We start from the raw sequence: 19,633 nt of genomic DNA, 5'->3' as shown, positions 1-19,633 counted from the left end.
CGAGGTGTAGTCTGAGCTCGGTCTACACCACAGTGCTGTTGGAGCAGCTCCAGCCTAGGGAGGCTAGTCACGCCGAAGTTACACTAGTCTAGCGTAACAGACTGGATCAAGCAGTCCAGGGAAGTTTTAATAGTAATGCCTAGCTCTTTCGTAGCACTCTTCATCATCAAGGGAGACTCGGGATCCATGTCCCCATCTTATAGATGGGGAAGGTGATCCAAAGAGAAGGGTCGTGGTTTCTCCATGGATACCTGGTCAGCCAGTGGCAGGCTCAGGAATAGGACCGTGTTCTCTGCTGAGTAGTTAAATGGACAGCCTGTGGCAAGCATTATTCAGCAGACAACTGCACAGCAATCCAGGCAGCAGTGACCAGGTGGGATTCATGGCCACGAGATGTCATCAAGGCCAAGAACTCACTGGGATGTTATATAGCCAATAAGAATTACCTCCATTACATTAGGCAAGGTAAAATTTGAGGAAAGGCAGTGTAGCTCAGTGGACAGCGCACCCGATTAGCATCCAGGAGACCCCCAGTTCCAGTCCCAGCCAGATGGGTGACCACAGGTAAGTCATGTCACCTCTCTCTGACTGCCTTCTCATCCATATTATGGAGCAATTGATACCTATCATCTGTATAAGATCATTTGAGATCTACAGATGAAAAGTGCTTTTCAAGGGCTGGATGCATAAACCAACCCGTTGGCTGACAGCAATTAGGAAGAGATTTCTCATTGGACAGGTTAGTTCATGGCTGTTTGTTGCAGAAATGCATGTAAAGCAGTTGGTATCATCTGGGCTGCAGCTAGCTAAAGTGGTTGCAGCTCTTCCTTGTGTGCTTCATCCACCCCCATGAGGCAGGATAGAGACAAATGTGAAACTCAGAGAAGCAATGATTTGCCTAAGGTCACCACGGGCTGTGGCCAGACAGGAACTTGACCCCGAGTCTCTCAATCCTGGCGTCCTGCTGGAACCATTGGGCCAGTCTAAACCTGTGTTGTGAGCCAAGGGGCCAATTCCTAACGGGTGTTTTACCTTAGACTGTGGGATCTGACCCAAGAAGTTTATAATGAAGCTTGCCCATTAGTCTGGAACATCGTCTGCAGCTTGCATATGTATCTCAGAGGCAAGTGTGTCTGCACTAGTGTCTGAGGGTGAGGGGAACATCTGCATCCCAAATAAGGAAGGACATTTCGTGTTAAGATTCAGCACAGAGTCCATGGTGGTGATACCCATCAGGGACAAACTTACCCAAGTTACTCTGATGAATGCCTTGCGCAAGCGGGGTCAGATTCTGGCCCATGTGCTTTATCAGAAGCTGCACAGTCACATGCTGTCCCCACATCCTGTAAAATGTATGGTCAGAGTTTGGGCTATAAACATCTATGTGGAGCTTGAACAAATCTAGGACACTGGAAACCTGTCTGTAAGATGCAGCCTTCTTGCAAATCTGCCCTCCCCCTCCCTTCCTGCCATGCACTGGCAGAGCTAGGTTATCAAAGTGGAGCACCAAAGCCATAACCTATATCTCATTGTGGAGATGGATGGTGACTTTGTCTCAGGGGACACTCAGTCTCATTGTATCCCACATTCCCTATCTAATAAATGAGGACAATAGTATTATTATTATGATTATGATTATATTGTGGTAACCTATAAAAGCCCCAGTCAGGGACCCAGATCCCACTGGGCCAGGTCCTTTACAGATGCAAAACAGACTCAGCCCAAAAGAACTTGCAGTGTGATATTCCCCCATGTCACCGAGCTGTGGTACTGATATATTCATGATTATGAGGTAGGTGCTCACATGACAAAGCCATCTAGGACAGAATATATTAAATACAGTATGGGACCAGGTGCTCAGGTGGTGAAAATCAGCATCGATACATCGGCTACCATGGAGCTCCACTGATTATTTATTATTCCTGTGGTCTAATTGCATTCTGGCCAAACCAGGCCCCCACAGGGCTAGGTCCTGTACAGGCATGAGACAAAAAGACAGTCTGTGCTGCAAATTTTCACCACCTGAGAATCTGGCCCAGTATTTTCTAGAAACAATCTTTCTTTCTTCTAGGGCATTCAGACAGAAATAGAACTTTTCCTAGCCGTTCAGACTGGCCCCAGGAGCCCTTATCCTTGGTTGACAGTATCGCTGCCAGTTGCTGTGCGATTGATTGTAATTTAACCAACAAAGGGTTCTTAGGACTCCAGATGGAGAGGAAAAAATAGCATGAGTGCTTTTAAGGAACAAAGATCCTGTTTTTAGGGAACGCTTTCATGTTGCGCTGGGAACGAGAGGGCAGTTCAGATTGGAGACAAGCTGCAAGACTCAACAGGCGCTGATTAGTAAGGAGCCATTGGACTGCAGGCGTGAGCTCATGCGGTGCATGCTTTGGTCCCTTCTGGTGGCTTGGTCCCATGGGATAATAGCTTACTACCGCTGCAGGACAATGGAATGACTTCTTTTGGTGAAGAAATAGAAGTGCTTGCTTTGGTGCTGGAGGACCAATAGAGGATGTTACATAGACACGGCCTGTTTTATACCAGGAATCAAATCAAACTAGTCCGCTGCAGGCTATGGAGTGATAAGGCCCTCCACCAACAGAGCCCCAGGCATGGCATTCATAGACTGAATGTCTCCTGGGGGCTAGACCCTGTTCAGGGCAGAAGAGGAGGATAGGGAACAAACAAGGTGAAACTCTTAGGGCCAGGGACTGAGCATCCTCATTTCCAGGCAGTTGCTTCTCACTTCTTGGCAAGCCCTGCCTTTCTGTGCTGGAACAAAAGGACAGTCCTCCTTTTGCCCTCCCAGAGGAATGCCTTCATCTCTCAGACCTGTCTACACTGCTTCCTGGCTGTGCTCGGGGTGTAATGCAGCTACCGTTCATGCCGGACCAGGCATGCACCAATAAGCACATTTTGAGAGGTACGTGTCCAGCACTGCACCACAGGCAGCTGCTATATCTGATCTGGGGTGTCGTGGGCAGGGAGCTGGGCGCTGTGCTTCACTGAAGTCAGGAAGCCATGCAGACATGGCCCCACAGTGCCCCGATGGGAGATCTTGAAGGAAAAGCTGGAGTGCTGCTATGATGTCTGACCTGGAGGACAGCCGTTCCACATTTCCCACCAGAGAGTTGTTCCAACTAAAAAGCCAACCCCACCTCCTCCCAGTCTTGTTTAACGAGGCATCCAGAGCAAGCTGGGACAGGGCTCTGGCAGCTGGGTCTTTGTGAGACGAGTACCCAGGGAGGCAGAAACCATGCACCGTAACGCTTCAGGTGAGCACTTCTCAGGAACTGCATTCCTCACCAGTGTTAGAGCACCCGCTATATCTAATGGACTTTCCTCTAGCTAGTGGTATGGTTTTGATTTAAGGAGCTCCCACTAAATATGAGAGTACCTTGGCTGAGTGTTGTAGCAGCGGTTCAGCATGATGCTTTTAGAGGGGGAGGCCAAAGTGAAGCCCAGGCTGCTCGTGGCTTTTAAGGATAACACAGCATTATACAAGAATCAGGATGCTTCACGGCCCAGTTTCAATTCCAACCAGGCCAATTACATTTGCAGCCACACAGTCTCTTCAGGTCCTGTCCTAAATTGTCAAGCAGTGCTGGTGTGCACTGACACTAGTGGTACTTCCCACCCAGCTGGAGCTTGATTTCCAGCTACTTGGTGCTCTCAGGTTGGTCCAAAATGTTCCATGACCTCCATGCTGGATCTTTTGCAAATGTGATTCCCCCCACTCAGGTGCTGAGTCCACCTATAAATGCTGCCTAAACTCCCTGTAGTTTGAGGCAGGGAAAGGGATACTTATGCCTCGCATGCGTTGGGAGCTATTGGGCTGAAAGACATTTTATAAAAGACAATATAATCTATCATCTGTAATCCATTTTTTTTTAAAACCCAATTCCAACCTATTAAATCAAGTGCTCTATATATCTCTTCCTTTATGCAGCCTATCAGCTACGAAAATCTACGCTCCCTCCCTCATAGCTGGTCATTGTCATGCATGGTTTATAGCATCCTCAAAACCTCCCGATCGATTTACACTGATATGCCGGTCTCTCTCCAAGCCATTAGCCCACACGAAGCTCCATCGCTGCTCTGTGACTCAGTGGCTGTGATGTAAAAGTCTGAATAACAAAATGCCTTGTACTTTTAAGAAGGGGTTTACATGGTGTGGGGGGAGTTTGACTACACGTTGTACCTGGTTGCTATTAATACGTGACTTCCTAGTGACTTGGAGCAAGCAGCTGGGCAGCCAGACCCCAGTTCTCGCTCCAGCCCAGCAATGGGGTCATTTGCATTTCCTAAGACCACAGAGCTCCAAGGGGGCTCCCAGACTATCAAGTCTCCTCCTCTACATTTACAGGCAACCGAACAGCCCTAAAGACCATCCTGTCTCTCACACTACACCCAATGAAATCTTAGGAGAACAACCAAAATCACCCCATAGGTAAAAAGCAGGGGTTCAGGGCTGGTGCCCAACACTGCAATGGCATAGAAGTTATTAAGTTTATATATTCCATCCTGACTTCACATCTCACAATGGATCTGACCTGGAGCATGTTACCGGGGGACTATGGGCAGTGCCACACCACTCAGCTGTTGCATAGACACTGCAAGATCCTGGGATAGAAGATGCTGTAGAAGCGCAAAGTGTTATTACTGTTTGGACACGTTATGGCTAGCCAGACACACAAAATCATGGGATTTTCTTTTTTTTTTAAAAAGGAAGATATTTGACTTCATTTGTATTTAGCTTGTGGCTTGAGCCTCCAGATTACAACTAGGAAGCTCCAGCCTTCACAGCTGTGGAGAGAACTTGAAGACCTTTCTTTCATGGAAGCTGAGGCTCTTGCATGATTGCACAATGCCAGGGGATGGGGCTTTCAGGAAAAACGGACCAGTGAAGGAGACAAGCTATTGTCTCTGCTTGGGACTGGATTTGGACCTGCTTGGTCTCAATTCACCTGGGAGCCAAATATACAGCAAACTCCTGAGATGGACCAGAGCTTCTCACTAATGCACAAATCTCCATTACCGCGCTGCAGTAAGCAAGCAGGTATCAGATGGGCCAGAGAGGGATGGGGAACACCACTGAGGACACCAGTGTACACCGGCCCTTTTTTTTACAGCTTCCTGCTTTTCTCTGAATTGTACAGGCTCTCCACGGGAAGCAGGTGAAAGCGCCCCGAGCTTATCAATTCAGGGCAACTCCAAGTGGTGAAACCCACCCCACCCCTTTAATTACAGGCTAGGCTGCCTTTGGAGAAGCCAGGCCTGAAAGGGTGGGGGTTATTTCCTATGGGAATCAAGTGGGGACTTGTTCTTTTCTCACCAGCCAGTGGGGTGTAGGTGGGGAAGCCGATTGGTGACACTTGGGAAATCTGAATTGCTGCCAGCCAGCCGTCTGCACAGCAGGCAAGGTGCCGCCTGACCCCGAGCTAATGCCAACATGCTCTGCCAGGGGGCACTGAGGGGGTCACCCCATTGCGGGGGGGTTAATATTGGGCTTTCCTTTCCAAAAGGCTGGTGCACATCTGTGCTGGACAAGTTTTCCAGCAGGCTCTGCCCTTGATCTTGCCACCGGTGCTCTGAAAATGGACCCCCCTCCCCTTGCTCCTCCAGCTCTGGGTAGGGCTGGCCTCACCTGTGTTGATGCTTGTTTGACCAAGGCAGCACCTGAGCTGCTCAGGGAGCAGAGCCAGCCTATGATCTCCCTCCAGGCAGCTGCGGGAGGCTTGAGACGACCGTGCATGCTCCTTTATTAGAGAAGAGCTGGAGGGACATTCAGACACTCGCTGCTATAGTCCTGCCTCTGCCCCCTCTTCCCCCAACAACAAGCCACTCCAGGGGAGACGGAGGGGAGCCCAGGTGGCTGCTCTGGGTGACAGAGAAGGATGTTTAACATCTCCTGCAGAGCCATGTCAGTCTGGGCCCATCAGTAATGGCAACAACTTACCTCCCCTGCCGTGGGAGGTGTCTGACTGCATCTCTACCCTAGTCTCATGCTAGGCTCTCCCTGCCAGCTGGCAATATTTCCATGCTCCTCTTCAACAGCCTGCCTGGGAGGCGCTGAGCCATGAGCAAGAAGGAAAGGTCTCCAGGGGGAATGGCTATACACGCTTATGATATAGACAGCTCCGTGTGTCAAGGCCTGGGCAAAGCTGAGCTAACCAGTCCTCAACTTTCTTGTGCGGTAGGTAGTGTGGCCCCGTGCTAGAATGGGAAACTGAGGCACAGAAGAGAAGAAACCCGCCTCAGGCTACACAGCTCAGAACTGGCGCTAGGACTCAGGTTTGCTTGACTCTTAGCCCCAAGCTTGTTCCTCCAGGTCCTGCCGTGTCCTCAGCACCGCACAGGGTCAGGCACCAGGACCATAAAGAAGCAGAGCAAGGGTATTGGCAAGTGGTACCAGGTCACTGCTCTGATCCCATTAAATCCAGTGACAAAACCGGCCATGCTGGGAGCTGGTCATCTTACCTTGGCCTTGTCTATGTGAGAGTTCACCCGGGGCCAGATGCTGGGTCATAGACCTAGCAAGCTGAGGCTCACTCCATCATTGCAAGTAGTGGCTTTCCTTGTCCAGCCTGGGCGAAATGCTAGGCTGGAGGGCACCTTCTTGTGGTTTTGATCCCCTCCAGTACATGCCTGCTGCAGCAGCTACTCTCCCACTGGAGCAATTCCTGTTACTCCATTGATCCTCATGCCAGAAAACAGGCATATCAGCCTGTTTGCTTCCTGAGACACGTTTCCTCCCATCTACCACCAGGTCCATAAAGCAGGTCGCAAAGGCAAACCTTGGAGGCAAAGCTCTCTGTGGGGAGGACTGTTTAATGACGGTTATCCCTGGTGCTTCATTGCCTGGGGGAAGATGAATTCACCTGCAGAAACTGCTTCTGCCCTCGAGCGTCCCACATCTGGCCAGCCTTCCCCCAGTATCTTAGGAGGACGCGCCAGGGATCGAGAGGCATGACCAGGGCCACTGAAGTGAGGCAGTGACTCGGCCAATGTTGGGACCCACAAAAGGTAGCCCCTTTCCTAACCCAAGTTCCTCTTTAAAGTGGCAAAGCATGTGGTCATCCTGCCCCAGGCTGTCATTAACCTGTTTAGTGTTAACTTGTATAAAAAACTACTGGGGAGGGAGAGAGTTTCCAGCTGCCTCATTTGACACAAAATGTCATAGCCAATGGTGGGGAAATGGGTTCCCTCTGCTCTTCTCTCCTTCACTGAGTGTTAGCTGACCTTGAAGTGCTGCTGCATGCAATCCCATGACCCATCCCTGGCATCTCTAGGATCAGTCTCTAGGCTTTCCTACATGCACCAGCCACCAATACCCCCTTTAACGGGGTCCGTCCAGCTGAGAACAGCTCTCTCCCAAGGTGCCACCTTCTTGGGCTCATATAAGGCTGGCCCTGTGTTGCATTTAACCCTTAGCCTCTGTGACCAGAACAGCACTTTCCCGAGCCCTAAGCACTTAGACTGGACCCTGCTCCTTTGCTGGAGCTTTTCCAGCCTCTGGCAATCTCCTGAGGTGGGCACAGTGCCTGCTGCCTGCACGTACGAGCTGCAACTGGAGTGCACTTCCTGCCCCCTCCCTGATAAGGTTGGTTTCATTCACACTTGTGCATTGAACGCAGTCCAGGCAGAAGGGTCCATACTGGGCCTCTTGGGTTTAGAGGAACCGCTGCTTGACATGGTCATCAATCTCTTGGTGAAGGCAGGAGAGCTGGTGACATCCAGTGCTGTTCTGCCCTCCAGGTCAGAGCCCTGTTCAGTGGAAAGGGCCCTGGTTTTCTTTCCAGATGTCATCCTAGATGCAAAGGGTCAGATTTTCAAGAGAGCTCAGATCCAAGATAAGCAGACAGGTGCCCCTGGGCACTTCAGAAAACATAGACCTAAATAGACAATGGGTGTAAAACTCCTATGCCAACTGCCTGGGACTGCAGAAAGAAATATGAGCAGATTTCTTCTTTGTTTAGTTTCTTGAATCTTTTGTTGACACTGTCAGTCCTCAAGGACAGCCTCCTGGACCAGACAGACCTCTGGTCTGATCCAGAATGGCCGGCCCTTCATTGCTCCAGCTGTTGTTTATATCACAAAAGCATCCGGATTCACCTAGGAAGGCTGGTTGCCCTAAAAGCAACCTGTGCTTGAAAATCTTAGAGTCTGAAAACAACCAACCTGCAAGCAGTGAGAGAAGAGCTGTTAAAATATGGTGTCATGGGACAGCTGGCCTCTTTATGCAAACCATGTCTAGCTCCCCTGTAACTGCAATTGTGCCCCAGCTGGTCTAGATTAGGAGGGCAGGTGGCACCTGGGGGTAAGAGAGGGAGGGAGCAGGGGGATTTAGAGTTTTGCAGGAGTTTCTGGGAGAAGAAGGGGACTGGGATTTGCTAAGGACTGATGGGTTCCTTGGCAAACAACAAGGAACTGGTGCCAGTGGTGGCTAGAGCTGAAAAGACTACCAGAAGAGATGGCTTGGTTGCTTCCCTAGGCTGAGGAGCTGGAGGGACAGGTAAGCAGCTTGCTGGTGGCTTCTCCTAGCAGGCAGAGCCAGAGAGAGCCGTCTGCTGAGCTGCTCAGGATGGGGAGGTAAGTTCTAGGCAGAAAGCATGGAGAGCTGCTGCTGGGAAGAGCAGGACTGGCTGATAAGGATTGGGAGAGCTCTGGGAGCAGCAAGATATGCTGGAACTGGGGTGTTGGTGGATATGTCAAGGGGCACTGAGTGGCGAGGGGTACAATTGAGCTTCTCTCTTGCATACATTTGCAACTTGTGGGTAGGAGAAGGTGAGGAGAAAAGGCACAAGAAGGAAGGTGACAGCAAAACAAAAAAGGGCTCTATAAGGATGGGGGGGAAAAGGCAAGATGTGAGAGAAGTGCAGAGTGGGGCAGGGGGCATGATGGATAAAAAGGAGGAGAAAAGACAAGACAATGGTACCTTATGTCCTAAGCATAAGGCAAGCAACCAGGGACTCTGATTTACACAGTGATTTTTTCTTTTTTTTTTTTTTTGCCCAGACCTGAGCTCCTAAGCTACAAATGGCTCCTGAGCTGTTCATGGCAGAACATTTCTCCTAAGTATTTTATATTTTATTTCCTAGCTGCCTGCCTTGGGTCTGTCTCTCCTGCAATGGGGAATAGGAAGCAAGTGCTGCTGATCCCTGTCAGCTGTGGTACAACTGTTAATTACTCCAGCCTAACTGGTCTTTGTACTCTGGAGTGGAGCTGGCACAACTTAGCAAAAGATGCATCTGATGTGGTGGTTGTGGTAGGTGCTGTCAGCTCGTGTGAGCATCGCTGGGCTGGGGCAAAGGTCAGTGAGCACAGGGGGAGAAGCCAGCTCTAGGCTCCGTGAATAATTGGTTATGTTGGGGTCCATGAAAGGAGTGGTAAGTGAACCAGGCTGCAAAGCTAGGAGCAAGAGTTGGGACCGATACAGACATGCTGAGATGAGTTAGGCAGGGTTGATACTGCTATGAGCAGAGGGTTGGATGGGACCCCCTGGGGTCCCTTTCAGCCCTGTTTATCTGTGATCCCAAGGGGCAATTGGCTGTTCACATGGGAAGCTGTGAAGCAGGGAGTCTGCAAGCAGTGCTTCAGCTGGGTGCTACCCACTCAGATAAGTGCCTGGGCTGGCCTGAGTTGAGCAGAAACTTTCCAAGCCTCAAAAAAGGGGTAGGGGGGAGGAATGGTCTGTTGTAGGACAGAGTCTGAGCGCTTCCTTCCCACCCATAGCTCTGTCCCTGTGCAGGCTGCTCCCTGCTTCATAGCAGGACGGGGTCCACAGCTCTATCGCCACGCAGCTGTCCCTGAAACGCACTCGCCCAACAGGTGAATTAGAAATGGATTATGGGGGAAGTTACCAGCACAAGCAAATAGTATGATTGTGTGTGTGTTTGCTTGTGATAAAAATGATGCAAAATACTCATGGCAATTTAGGTGTGGTCGTTTGGGTCTGGGCAAGCTGCCCATGTGCCCTGGCAGTTCCCTGCCTGGACTCCATTGGTTCATCCACCCACCCAGCCCAGCCAGGGGCTGAACGAATCTACATGCCAAAAGAAGCTGGCTATGATTTCCGATCGTTGCTGCTTAATGCATGGTTGCTTCCCCCGTAACCCTGTTGCTTTCCACACAGCTGTGGGCACTTGTCCCAACCCTGGCCTGAATGTTGCTAATGGCAGCTGCTAATTGTTCTCTTGTTCCGGGCTATATTTAATTCCCCACTACTATTTTTTTTTTCCCCTTAATCATAAAAAAGCTTAAATTTCCCCAGGGAAGGTTATTGGCTCAGCTATGGAAATTTACCTGCTGCTTGCAGAGAACTCGATGGAGAGGGGACGGACTCTACTTTTAAACCTAAGAACAACGTGTCTCTAGTGCTGAATTCACTTAGCCCTGTGTGCTGTGGGGACGCGAGTTCCAGTCCTGGCTCTTCGTTCTTCAGCTGCTCATTCCACCCCATTACATGCTTTCTCTCCTGATTTCCCCTGGGGAGGTTGGTCTATATTTCCTGACAGCAGCCAGATCACTTTACTTCCCGTTTCCATTAAGCTATCCACTGGCATACACTTCCAGCAAGCGACTTTCAGGACATGGTAGTATAAATTACAGAGGAAAATGGTGGAAGCATGTGTGATGGATCTCTCTAGTGGCTAGTTCAAGTAGAAGAGAACTATCTACTACTGCTGCTTGCTCATGGCGAGACTCCTGCAGCTCAAGAGGTGGAGGCTTGCGTGCTGGTGTTCGAGTGGCACCCTGCTGAGGATGACGGGGAGAGGTTCTTGCTCAGGCCCACAGAGGATGGGTTAGGAATTGCTCAGAACTTTCCCCGGCTCAGTACGTAGGTGGCAGGGCAGGAAAAGCTTCCCTGCTCTTCCCTAGAGCTGTGGTATCCCCTGTAAAATGGTTAAGTTTGTGGTGAAAGATGAGTCAAAAGACCATCCCAAGCTCAGATGGGCAATGGTCAGTCTTGCACCATGGAACGATGCACCAGGCTGCCTTGGATTGCCCTGCCTGTCGGACATGCGCACCGTCGTTCCAGCATGGAAAGCAATGGGAGAAAAGAACTGAATGAGATGGCAGCAAGCTTTGTTAGCAGGTTCATAGGTGTGTGTGTGTGAATTTTTTTTCTCTACCTGCTTGCTTTGTGCTGGACGTACAAATGACCCCAGGTAATTAGGTACTTTAGGGTTAGGGACAGAAATATGCATAAACCAGTTTAAGTAATCAAACTAGTTTAACCTGTAACAGAAGTGCATTCAGTGCACATAAACTAATTTCAAAATGGCTGAAACTGGTTTAAGATAAATCTGGTTGACTGTAGTATCAGGCTTAACTGATTTGGGTCAAACTGGCGTATGGAACTACTGTCCCAGACCCCTTCCTGGTTCAAGTTAAATTGCAGTCCCCCAGCATGGCTTCCAGCCCTGGGATGTGTGCTGTGCTGTCTGCTCCAGCGGAGAAGGGTTGGTGGGGGGGAGGCAGGGACTGCACCCCTCCCTGTGCCCAGGAAAACCCTGTCTGGGGTCAGGGAGATGGGGTTAAGCTTCCCTTCCCCTAAATGCAGAGCTGCTCTGCCCTGCTAAACTTACTGCTGGCTGTGACTGTGGACTACAAATCCCAGAAGCACCTGGAAGCAGCAAGAAACCCTGCAGAGTCCTGCTGTGATTATGGACTGTGATTATGGACTGCAAATCCTAGAGACCTTGGGGACAGCAGGAAGAGGAAGGGAACACCCAGCCCATGCTGGCTACGTGCCAGAGGCTGTACTCCTAGCACCCCCCAGACTTCTGGCCTGAGCCACTGCAGGTATGTGGCTGCATTTCCTGAATCAAAAGTGAATGTCTGTCCAGTTGTTCCTCAGTTTAATATCTAACCTGCAAGGACTGAATTGATTTGACTTTTGGGCTTTTTGACTGTCTGTACTTGACCTAGAAGACTCTGTCCCAGATCCTCAAATCTGCTGGTTATTTGTCCAGGGCATGTGGCTGTGCAAATAACCCTGTAGGATGCTACCCATCCTACATTACTGGTCACCGTCGGAGCAGATGGGATGATTAGGAGGGAACAAACTCTTGTCTCTGACTAATTAAGTGACCATGGGACACTTACTATATGCTGGACTAAGAAACCTGAGCCATCCTTAAAAAAAGAAAAGAAAGACCCGCTTTCTTGAGTGTGGCTCTGGGAATATTGCTATCAAGTTTCTGCAGGAATCAAACCTGTGGCCTTTAATCTTGAAGCAAGGCAGGTCTCTGTCTCTTGACATAAAGGAGAAATTCAGTTACATGGAAGTTGCATGGGGCCACTGTCTCCCATACCAGGCCTGCTGCTAGACAGGGAGGCAAAGTGTGCTTGGCCAGCTGGTTACGTGGCCTGTTCATCCGGCTCCACAGCTGTGGCTGGGCTACAGCATTCAGCTTCTTGAACCTCTCCTGTCCCTTCTCTCTCTCTCTCTCTCTCTCTCTCTCTCTCTCTCTCTCTCCCTCCAGTCATCAAACCTAGCTTGCCTCTGTCTTCTACATAGCATCCCCACTGCTAGAGCAAGATCACTGGTCCCTGCAGCCCTTCCCAGTTGGAAGCAGGCTCCATTGAGTCATTCCACCCTGGTGTCAGGCCTCACCTGGGAACGAGGAATGAAGCTAAAACAAACTTGTAGGGGCTACAAGTTTGGGAGCAGGATCCACGCTGGCCTGCCTCTTCTCTCTCCCTGTGCTGTTCTCTCTGGGCGGGAGGAGGATGTGGTTGGCATGAAACTCCACACACAACTCAGTCTCCTTCTATTGTGCTGTATTCCTGAGGGGCAGCTGAGGTTGGAATGGGACCAAGGCCAAGGGGGCGGGAGGGGGGAGGATTTGTCTCGCAGCCTAAGAATCCCCCCTTTATGTGCCCTTGTCTCCAGTGAATGCTGTCCTCTCGGACCCTGCCATGGACACAAGGCCCTCAGTGTCTCCACTCTTTCCTCCCAAAACAAAGGCGGCTGCAATAATTTTTTTCACTTTTCGCATTGCAATCTGCTTCCCCCTTGAGTGCCCAGCGGTCTGTGGCCCTGTGAATCAGGCTGGTTGTTCAGCTGACGCATTGCACCAGAGGGTTGGGGCGGCTGGGGCCTTGGCTCTGTGTTGAGCTGCCCCAAGAAGGTCAGGCGGCTGCTATTCCCTTTTGGGAGGATGCAGCTTGCACTTTCTCTGTTCTCGCTGGGGTGGCTGGTGCCTCGGGCACTGCTAGCGGGAGCTCAGAGGCTACAGCCTCAGCCTGCTTCGTGGCATTGGGTGTGTGGCAGGCAAGGTGGTAGCTATCAAGCTCATGCTGGAGAGCTCCAGGTGCTGTGCCAGCCTGAGCTGCAAGGATACAGCTCCTTAGCTGGGGCTGTAACATCTAACACCCTCTGCCAGCTGGACCCAGAAGGAAGGGGACATGTAATTGCTCTTGCCAGTGGGGGTAGGTCTTTGGCCTGCATCCTAGGTGGCCTCTAAGAGACTGGGCCAAATAATTGAGGCACAGCTGTTCTGGAGTACAAGGCTGTTCCCATCGCCCACCGCTCACCTTGTGTCACTGCCCGCTGCTTTTACGGATGGGTAAACCAAAGGATGGAGGAGAGCAGTGACTCCCATAAGATCACCCAGCGGGCCAGATGGCAGAGCCAGGGCTGCACTACAAGTGTCCTCTTGCTGCCCGTTCATGCTGTGTTAGTTTGGTTTCAGTCCCATGGCTTCCTCCTTCCCCTCCACTCAATACATACATGCACACGCTGCTTGGGGCAGAGGTTTCAGCTGCTGGTTTGGGCAAGCTGCAGCATCAGCGTGGCTCCAGGAGCTAAGTACAGAACAGCTTCAGTAAGGGACAAGCCCACCTTGCTCACTTGATGCAGTGAAGCTGCCAAGACCACCTCCAGCACGGCACGGTCATCCCAAGGGGTCATGTGAAGGTATCTCCAGTTTCTAACATAGTTCTCAGATAGCTCTTCTGGTATTGTCTGTTGATCCTGCAGCTTCTCCATCTCCTAGGGACCATTTCCACCCACAGAGCAGTCCTTCATGGATTGGACCTGCCTAAGCTAGCTGTGGTACCAGACCTTATGCAGGATCTTTCTGGACCCTGAGGCTGGCACTTGCAGTGGGGCAAGTGTGCTGGAGGAAAGGCATCTTTTGCTAAGCTAGGCTGCAGGTGCCGGCAAGGGAAGGCGTCTGGCTACTGATGCCAGAGGTGTGAAAAGGGGCAAGCCTGAAGCTGAGCTGGGAAAGGGCGTGCGCCTTGTGGGTAGGTGGAGGGGAGTCTCTGCCAAGGAATGTCCTGGATGTTGGGAAAGGTGGGGGACCTGCCCCTTCAGTGGCTTCTCAAGAAGGGATGGATTGCAGCATGCGAGAGCAATATGTTTGCAGCCCTGCCAACTGTGGAGGCCACACCTCGGAGCTGGGGATGACTCTGCTTTTACTGCACTGAGTCACCCTCGTCCTCCCCACAGCCACTTCCTCTCCAGGGGAGAGAAGCTACCATTCATTTATCATGCAGCTTAAAGTAGGGGTGAGGCAGGAAGCACTCTTATTTATAACTCCCCATCTCCCCTGAGCCATGGGTCTGGGCACAGATAACTGCGAGCAGGAAGAGAGCCCTGCCAGGAACAGGGAGGCAGCCTGGTGCCTGCAAGGCAGGGCATCCTGTGAGCATCCCTGTAGCTGCAGGCAACTGCTTTAGGCCTGGCAAGCCGTGAGCACTAGTTTTTCACACGGGCTCAACCCCTGGAGTGCCTTACGGCTTCCACAGGAGCTGGAGGTGTCTAGGGCCTGTGCTGTCTAAGAAGAGAGGGGGAGGGATTCAGCTGGAAGACCAGGGCCCGGGGAGACCTGAACCTTGGCAGCATTGCTGTGGCGAATGTCTTCTAAGTGCTAGCTCCTTCCTCCATTGTATTCCTCCTCCAGCAGAGCTGTCCCATTACTTCCCTATCTTAAATAACTCCCAGATTTTGGGGCTGCTCTAAAACCCCCATCCCTGGGATTACTTCCCACTTCATGACTCAGCCCTTCCCTGTGATGTTTGACGGGGCCAGCTGCCAGCGGCTTGATGCCCAGGCTTGGACCCAGAGCCTCCAGAGTTATGCGCGTGGGCTCTGCAGCTTCACGAGCTGGACTCTGGAGTAGGGAGATGCGTCCTTTGTCCCCTCGGTGGATCATGAATGGTGGGGTGCAGCGCGCACAGCCGTGGCTCAGCTTCCAGGGAAATGTCCTTTTGCTGTGACCACATTGCAGACTAGTCTTCTGCATCCCCCTGAGATGAACTGACCCACTTCCATAGCACCCCAAACCATCTTCCATAGCCTAAAAATGAATCTGCTTGCAAATGCATGAGCAAAGCTTCATTAGGCAAGTATCATATGGCAAGCTGTGCCTTTGAGTCACTCTGGTGCTCTCAGCCTGGGGTGGGGCATGAAATTTATGGCCAAGCAACTAAACCATGGGAACAGGCCAGTAGAAATTGCCTGACCAGTGTCAGTATCTAGTGAGCAAAGAGATTTAAAGGGTGGCCTGGTCACTATTTTCCTGGGGGTCCCGCTTGTATCTGGTACCCCTGTGCTTTTCTACCTGTAACTTTTAAGGTTTGTATCAGCTGAGGATCTGGCTCCAAGAGGTTTAATCCAGGGGTTCCCAAACTGTGGTATGCATACCCATGGGGGGTATGCAAGACGTCTCTGGAGGGCATGCGGGAGAAATTGTGTAATGGTGGATTAAATTTTAATTTTGATAATTTTTTCATTAGACCAACTGAGTAGTTGGGGGGGGGGGGGGGGAGGGGCGGGGGGGAAAAAGTTCTTTGCAAGCTTTCGGGTGCAATCACAGCTGCAGTCAAAAACCCAGCATTATGATACTTGACATTTTAAGGGGTTAAAATATAAACCATATGCTGGTAGGGGTACATGAGCATCTGGTAAATCTGGAAGGGGGTACACCATAAGAAGAAGTTTGCTTTAGTTCAACAGAAGAGGTGGGACTGGGTGATGCAGGTTTTGATTGTTTTGGATCTGTATTCTCCTAAAATTTGGGGGGTCTGGCTGCTGATGGAGACATGTCCTTGGGCAGTAGACTTGCACTGAGGGCTGACCTCCAGGATGCAGCTTGGCCTGCAGGTTAAGGCATGAGCTGGCAATACCAGGGAACTTGTGTGTGGCAATCTGCTGGTGGTGCCTTGTGTGACCCTGAGCAAGTCATGTTCTCATGGGTGGGTGGGTGGGTGTGGTATGTTTGCTCTTCACGCTGCCCTGGGCAGCACTTTACAATCAGCCGCACGTACTGGGGAAGTGTTTCCATCTCCCTTGGGAGCTTTAAGGGTTTGGCAGCATCGCCAGATTCAGTGGGTCTTAGCTGGGAAGCCAAATCCAGCGAACCAGGCTTTGCTGGAAATGGGGTTTGAGGGAGAGGGTCTTACTTAATCATGCTTTTAAAAATAGGCTGCACTTAATATTCTGTATTCCCAGGGTGAGGAAAAATCAGGCCAGTCTTTCATCTGCTTAGTACAGTGCTATGCACTTCTGAAGTAGATCTCTCTCTTTTTTTTTTTTTTTTTTTTTTTTTTTAATCTGGAGGATGTCAGAAGCATTTTGAAGTTGCTAATTAACCAAACTTCACAGCCTGGGGTGGGTGAAGAACATCCCGATCCCCATGTGCTGGGACTCGGAGGTCATGACGTGCCTACAGCTACCCAGTGGCAGAACCTGAAGGAGAGCCCAGCAGTCCTGCTGGGCTCTGCCCACGAGAGCAAGCAACCTCACCTGGGCCGATGGCCACACTGTGCTATTCGTTACCCAGGATTGGAAGGAGAAGTGGCATTTGCTTTGATTTTTGGGGGGGGGATCTTGTCTGAGCCCTTGTCCCTGGAGACTTCCTCTGATTTTGGCTTCAGTGAGTTTCTCTCCCACTTACGATCCCCGCCATCACCTTGGGACGGAGGAATCTAAATTCATCCTGTGCTGAAAATGCCGCTAATCCTCCTGGACCTAAACTTAAAGCTCTCCTACAGGAATTGAACTGGATTTTTTTTCCTGTCCTGCCAGGGGAACTTTCTGTTTCCTAGTTAAAAAAAAAAAAAAAACCCAAACCAATATTTTAGGATAGGATTCAGATTCCTGAAGCCTGTGTGCAGATTTCCCGGAGAAGGGGAGAGCTTGACTGGAAAAACACACTGTTCCTTATTTTAATGTTGTTGGTTTTTTTTTAGTGGCAGGTGAGTTTATATTTAAACCTATGGAACTGGAACAAATGCAGCATCCAGAAACTGCTCTGAGAACGTGGTCCCTTTCCACCGGTGCTATATTGGGAACAATGGAGCGGCCAGACTGGGTCAGTCCTATGACCCATTAGGTCAGTGTCCTGCCTCTGCCAGTGACCGGTGTCAGATGTGGAATAATTTGCCCCCACAGGGGTTTCCTTGTGATCTTTAAGGCAGCACTGTCTCCTGGGCCCTGGCTGCTCGGTCCTGTTATGGGCCATGGTTAGGGCATGGGGCCTTAGGGGTAAAACCTGGGCAGCCTGTGAGGGCAGCCTTGTATCCCCCTCCTGTATGAGGTTTATTTTGGGAGCCAGTGATGCAGTGCTCTGGTATGCGGTGTAAATCGGGCACCTGATATGCTTCCCTTGAACCCGTGTGGTTATTACCACCACCGGTTTCCTGGAGCAAGCCAGTAGAGAGTCTCTAAAACAGTTGGCCTGAGCTGGGCACACGCGTGGAGATGGGCATGCGTGTCCCAGAGGAAGAGGACAAAACACCACAGAGCGAAAACCGCTGGATGAACCATCGCATGTTGCAGAGGAGCGGGGCAGGACGCGGTCCTTGCCGGTTGCCGCAACATGTTTTGGGGCAAGATCCCTCCGCTTTCCGTTCGGCATGGGGCAGGGTGAGCCAGCTACTGCCCTCCTGCTTGCTGCCGGGAGCTCCGATTTGCACCAATTGACAGGTCATCTTAGTACAGGGGTCAGCCGGGAGCCTGGCCCCCTCCCCCCCCCCCTCACAGCACGGCCTGATCCTTCCATGGGTGCGAGGACCCCTTGACATGGACTTGGAGGTGGGAGAGGCGCCCGTTGGCCTGGCGGGGGACGGTCCCGCTTGGCGCAGGGGCTTGCGCTCTGCCCGGACTCATTCTCTACGGTTTTAGGGAGCGGCAGCCCGAAACGTGCCGGGGCGGTGCGCTTGGAGCAGGGCTTGGGCTCGCTGCCGAGGAGTGCGGGGAGCGCGCAGCTGGAGCCGCTGGAGCCGGGGATGCTCGGAGCAGGGCTTGGGCTCGCTCTGCAGTCCGGGGGAGCGCGCAGCCTGAGCAGTGCCGGGGTGGGTCCCACTTCGGGCAGGGGGCTGGGCACTGGCGTGGCCTAGGAGGGCAGGGCTCCCGCCGCCCGAGATGATCCGTCCGGGGCCGGTGCGGCTTGGACTCGCGCAGCGGCCGGGCCCCCGCCCGGGCCGGGCCGCTCGGAGCAGGGGCCGGGGGCGCTGCGCACGCCGCCGCCACCCGCGCGGGGCGTGGCCGGGGGCGTGGCCGGGGCGTGGCCGGGCTCGGGGCGTGCGGGGCATGTAGCGGGCGGCGCCGCTTCCTGCCGCCGCGCTCGGCCGCAGGTAGGAGCCGGCGGAGCCCGCGCAGCGCCGAGCACCATGACGGAGATGTCCAGCTTCCTGCACGTCGGGGACATCGTGTCCCTGTACGCCGAGGGCTCCGTCAACGGCTTCATCAGCACCCTGGGGTGAGTGCCGGGCCCCCGGGCCCCGTCCCCGGCTGCCCCCCGCCAGCCCCGGCGGTGGCTTGTAAGCGTGGCGAGGGCCCTGCGGCCGCCCCGGCCCCTGAGACGCGGGTGCGGAGCCGCCCGCCGCTCGTGCGCCGGCGAGCGGGGCGGCACGGCCCCGCGTGCCTGCACAACGCCGCGCTTGCCTGCGCGCTTGGGTGCGCTCACCTGCAGGCGCGCCTCTGGAACCAGCAAGATGCACGCCGCTGTGCCCGCACGCTTTGCGAAGAGGGGTGCGCGCAGGCAAACGCCGAACCGCAGCAAACCTGCTGGTGCACGCGCCTCCACGCACACCTCCGTACACACATGCACGGTGTGCGCCCCTGAAGGGGCGGGAGCGTTTCCCGAGGCCGTTTCGGCCTTCGCCAGCCGGCTCTCTCGATGCTAGCGCTGTTTGCCCGCGCGCCGGGGTCTGGGTTCAGCCTCGACGGCCGGCTCGGCTCGGCTCGGCTCGGCGTAGCCCCCATGTCGGATCGCTGAAGGCAGGGATGGGAGAGGCCCGTGGCGGTCTAGCTGCACGGCGGCCTGCGCCGCACTGCTGTGTAGTCTTGGGTTTCTCTTCTCTAAGATCCACACCAGGCTCATTTGCACTGGGGTGCCCACTCTTTCGCGTGGGGAAATTAGTCTGTGCTTTCACAGCCGTTGCTCTTCGTGTGTTGTCTGTGTTCCCATAGCTGTCTTCACCTTTTTCTTCGCTTCGTCCTGGTTCCACCCCAGCTCTGAGGAGGGCAGCCACAAAATCCTCCACAGCCACACTTTCAATCGCTCCTGCGATAAAGGAGCAGAGTTATTTACTGAGAGGGCTTCTCCCCAGGCCTGTTTGCAGAACGCATCTTGTTTGGCTCATTTGCTAGTCAAATAGCTTAGCCAGCCCG

General features: G+C 52.6%; 1 protein-coding gene across 1 annotated transcript in view; it reads left to right on the top strand.

Annotated features, from left to right (window-relative positions):
* Positions 1-18,527: 18,527 nt before the first annotated feature.
* Positions 18,528-19,633, top strand: part of ITPR3 (inositol 1,4,5-trisphosphate receptor type 3) — a 66,796-nt gene continuing 65,690 nt past the window's right edge. The window contains exon 1 of the mRNA XM_090026662.1: positions 18,528-18,719. Within this exon, the coding sequence (XP_089882788.1) occupies positions 18,631-18,719 (89 nt within the window). The 5' untranslated portion in view covers positions 18,528-18,630. The remainder of the gene's footprint in view (positions 18,720-19,633) is intronic.

The sequence above is a fragment of the Crocodylus siamensis genome, chromosome 13 (assembly GCF_052110815.1).
Source record: "Crocodylus siamensis isolate JL-2025a chromosome 13, ASM5211081v1, whole genome shotgun sequence".
NCBI classification, from domain to species: Eukaryota; Metazoa; Chordata; order Crocodylia; family Crocodylidae; genus Crocodylus; species Crocodylus siamensis.
Note: the sequence above shows the minus strand (reverse complement) of the source record. Positions and strands in the feature narration are given on the sequence as shown.